This window comes from Juglans regia, chromosome 3, assembly GCF_001411555.2.
Source record: "Juglans regia cultivar Chandler chromosome 3, Walnut 2.0, whole genome shotgun sequence".
In the NCBI taxonomy this organism is placed as follows: domain Eukaryota; kingdom Viridiplantae; phylum Streptophyta; class Magnoliopsida; order Fagales; family Juglandaceae; genus Juglans; species Juglans regia.
This window is the reverse complement of record NC_049903.1, coordinates 5,558,562-5,562,013: the sequence shown is the minus strand read 5'-3', so window position 1 is coordinate 5,562,013 and position 3,452 is coordinate 5,558,562. Positions and strand designations below refer to the sequence as shown.

General features: G+C 40.5%; 1 protein-coding gene across 1 annotated transcript; it reads right to left on the bottom strand.

Moving 5' to 3' along the window:
- Positions 1-1,981: 1,981 nt before the first annotated feature.
- Positions 1,982-3,189, bottom strand: LOC109014425 (VQ motif-containing protein 4-like). Its single transcript, XM_018996893.2, has one exon. It carries the CDS (start codon positions 2,946-2,948, stop codon positions 2,139-2,141), a length of 810 nt encoding a protein of 269 aa, XP_018852438.1. The 5' UTR covers positions 2,949-3,189; the 3' UTR covers positions 1,982-2,138.
- Between the last annotated feature and the right edge of the window lie 263 nt (positions 3,190-3,452).

Here is a 3,452-nt window from a genome sequence, read left to right as displayed (position 1 = left end):
ATTATTTTGAAATTTAAAAATTTTGAATTGTTTATTATATTTTATGTAAAAATTTGAAAAGTTATAATGATGAGATGAGATGAAACACTTTCATTATCCAAACATGGCCTTAAACTCATCTCAATTTAAAAAAAAAAGTTAAATTCATCTCAATAAAATTTATAAAATATTACTATTCACAATTGAATTCAATTTATCTCAACATCCATCCAAACATAGCCAGTCTCCTCAATTCTCAAAACGAAAAACCGACATGAAAGGTCAGGATCCGTAGGACATACGAATCATTAAAAAGAGATATAAAATTTGCAAGCTTTTATTGCAAAGTGTTGTGCTTTCACCAGCTATCCTCCACCAACACGTTTACTTATTAATAGAGTTGATTTTTTTCCTTTAATCACGAGGAGTGGGATGGATTTGTTCATACTGAATGAATGGCAGCGAAAAAATACCCAGAAAGCCAAATACAAAAGAGTGAAAAGGACATCTAAGAAAGACCCTTGCAGAGATCTACAAATTGAGATATTGTTTTCGTTAAATTCTTTTAACCAATAGATGACAGTAGTTTGATAAGAAAATTCACTCGGTGACAAACATAGGCATGCCATATGTCTATTATTATTATGCTTTTAGATGTCATCTGCAGTTAATTTTGACAAGAGGAGGAGCAAGGTAGAGAGAGAGAGAGCAAGGACAGGACAAAGAGATTTTCAAGCAGTGCACATGGGGGATTCAAAGTGCCAAATGAATGCCCCACCAACCTATGGGTGCAAATTCTACGAAATCAGACCCACAGAAAAAAACAAGCAGAGAAACAAACAGACAAAAACACAAAAGAGGCCACACCACGCCATGTTTTCTGGCTTTCCCATTCTCATCACTGCCCGTTTTCTCTTTCTTTCCTTTCATCATCACCAGACCCACTTCCTCTCCGCCTTCGTTTTCTGATGTCCCCATTCACAACAGTTTTGGTCTCTTTTCGAGTCAAAAAGCAGACTTAAAACAGCCTTGGATTCAAATAAAGAACCACCTTTGCATGATTGCTTTTTACTGCAATTCAAAGCTTTGTATTAAAGAACCTTGACTCATACAACTCAACTTGTAAGTTGCTAAATTAAATGGGTCCCATTCTATATCTCATGTGGCTGCAATAGTACCAATCTGGTCATCAAGACCAATGGATTTTATTCCAGGCCCCACCCCATTTTGACCTCCAACCACCAAGAGAGAAAAAAAGAAGGTGACACTTTTTCAATTTAAAGTTACAATAGATCATATGCCAAACGTAGATTGACTGTGTAAACTCTGCACCAGAGAACAATTTTAGTTTTGGACCCATCACATTACCAATGTTGAGTTTCTTTTCTATTCATTACTCTCCTTATACACCTTCCTCAGAACTATACACTCGCATACTTCCTTGACCACATTGGCGCACACAGCAAATAATGGCAAGAAAAAAAAACAGAGCTTTGTAAACACAAGCACATAGAAACTAGAACCTCTGTCTGCTTTTCTTGGCATCTTTTACTCACTCACAAATACAACAAAAGGATCAAGATTCCTTGCCCATTCTTATACTCTTTTCTTTGACAGCAAGCCCAAAGCTGCCTTTGCCATTGGTATGAACAAACTCTCTCTCTCTCTCTCTCTCCACCTGCACTTCTTACAACGCTTATTAATGTCTAAAAGTAATATCACTGAATTGGATCTCAGTATTCATTTTACCATTTATTAAGAGAATTCAAAGTTGAGCAAGATTCTCTCAAGCTATTTATGGCGATCCCGAAAATTTTCAAAATTTGATGCTTTTTATTTGCGGTTTCATGGTTTCATGACCTCATCCGTAGAAATTTAATCACAATCCCTACTCAACTAAGCTTCGCACAACTAAAATTGGCTAAAAAATTCATGTCAACAGTCCAACTTTCTCGGCAAACAAACATTAATTTTGAACACAATAATGAATAAGAGCCCAAAGAAAAGAAAAGAAAGAGAGATACATACATAACATTTTACGACTGAAGCAAGATGCTCTCATTCTCCGCAAACATCCCAGTACAAATACATCGTTTTTTATCCTCCTCAATGCCAATATTAATACATATAAACTTACACAAAGTTAAAATTTAATTATTTCAAGAAGAACCTGAAACTCTCGGCGACGTCGTTGGGAACAGAGGCAAAAGGCGGGGCTCGGATTCCCTCGGCGTCGTCGACGGAGAGGGGTGCAGGTAAAAGCCCTTCTCTTTGATCGCTTTTTCCTCAGCCTCCTCGTCTAACTTAGCATTAACATTGGCATTGACGTTGCTTTGGAAGGAGACGTAAGCAGATCGGTCAAAGGGGTCGTGTATGAGCGGCGTGACAGGGCTGAGAGTAAGCGCCGGGAAGTCAAGAATGCTCGGGGAGAGGATCTCGGGCTTACGGGGGGAGAAGCCGGAATTGTTGGGAGCGAATACAGGGATTAAGGGGTTGATCTTGAGGTTATTGAGGGAACTTCGGCGCTCATAGAGCTTGAACCCGGATTGTTGCTTCTTGGGCATGATAGATTTTATGGGTGGGATGTGGGTCTTTGACGGCGAGTCGGATGCAGGATTGTTGTTGGTGGTGGGCTTGGGGGAGGAGGCGTGCCTGGCGGTCTCGGAGGATCCGGTGAGCATTTGGACGACTTGTTTGAAAGAGGAGGTGTCGGCTTGGACAAAGGTGGTCGGATACGGGTTGGCAGATTCGGATCTGGTGATGGGTCTGAAAGGTTGGTGTTGGTGTTGGTGTTGGTGTTGGTGTTGGTGTTGCAGTGGTGGTGGGGTCGGGGGTGGCGTGGGCTGGAGTCCATTGCTGTTGGTGGCGCTGCTGCTGCTGCTACTGTTGGAGCTACGGCTGTTGGGGGATGGCAAGAAAGAAGGGCTTGCGTTCTGAGTTTCTTGGTATCTTGGAGAGATTGACTCCATCGATGCCCTCTAAGATGCTTCAAAAACACACGGAGAGAGAGAGAGAGAGAGAGAGAGAGCTCTGAAGAAGAAGAAGGAGAAGAAGAGAATATGGGGGCAAAGAGATGAGACGAGACTTTGTTACTTTTTTCCGGTTTGGTAAGAAATGTTTTGGTGGGGGAGTTTGAGTGAGAGTCTGTGATTGCGGCTCTAACTCCACACGTTGCTTTGGAGTGTGCGAAACACGTCCCAAAAGAACAGGAGTCTGTCAAGTTAGAGAGATGTGTTAACATGCCAAACTACTGCTTCTATTGGTTTAGGTTTTATATGTTGGGAATGAAGCTCCCCTCACTGCTCTTAATCGTGACATTTCAACTCCTTGGGATGAGTCCTTTATCCTTCAATCCACTTTTAGTTAGGCTAATGCTATCAACAACGAAAATTAAATATTTATATTTTTCTAATTATTATAAATACGTTAAGATTTTTCTACACTAAATTATTCTGCAAACATCACTTAAACAA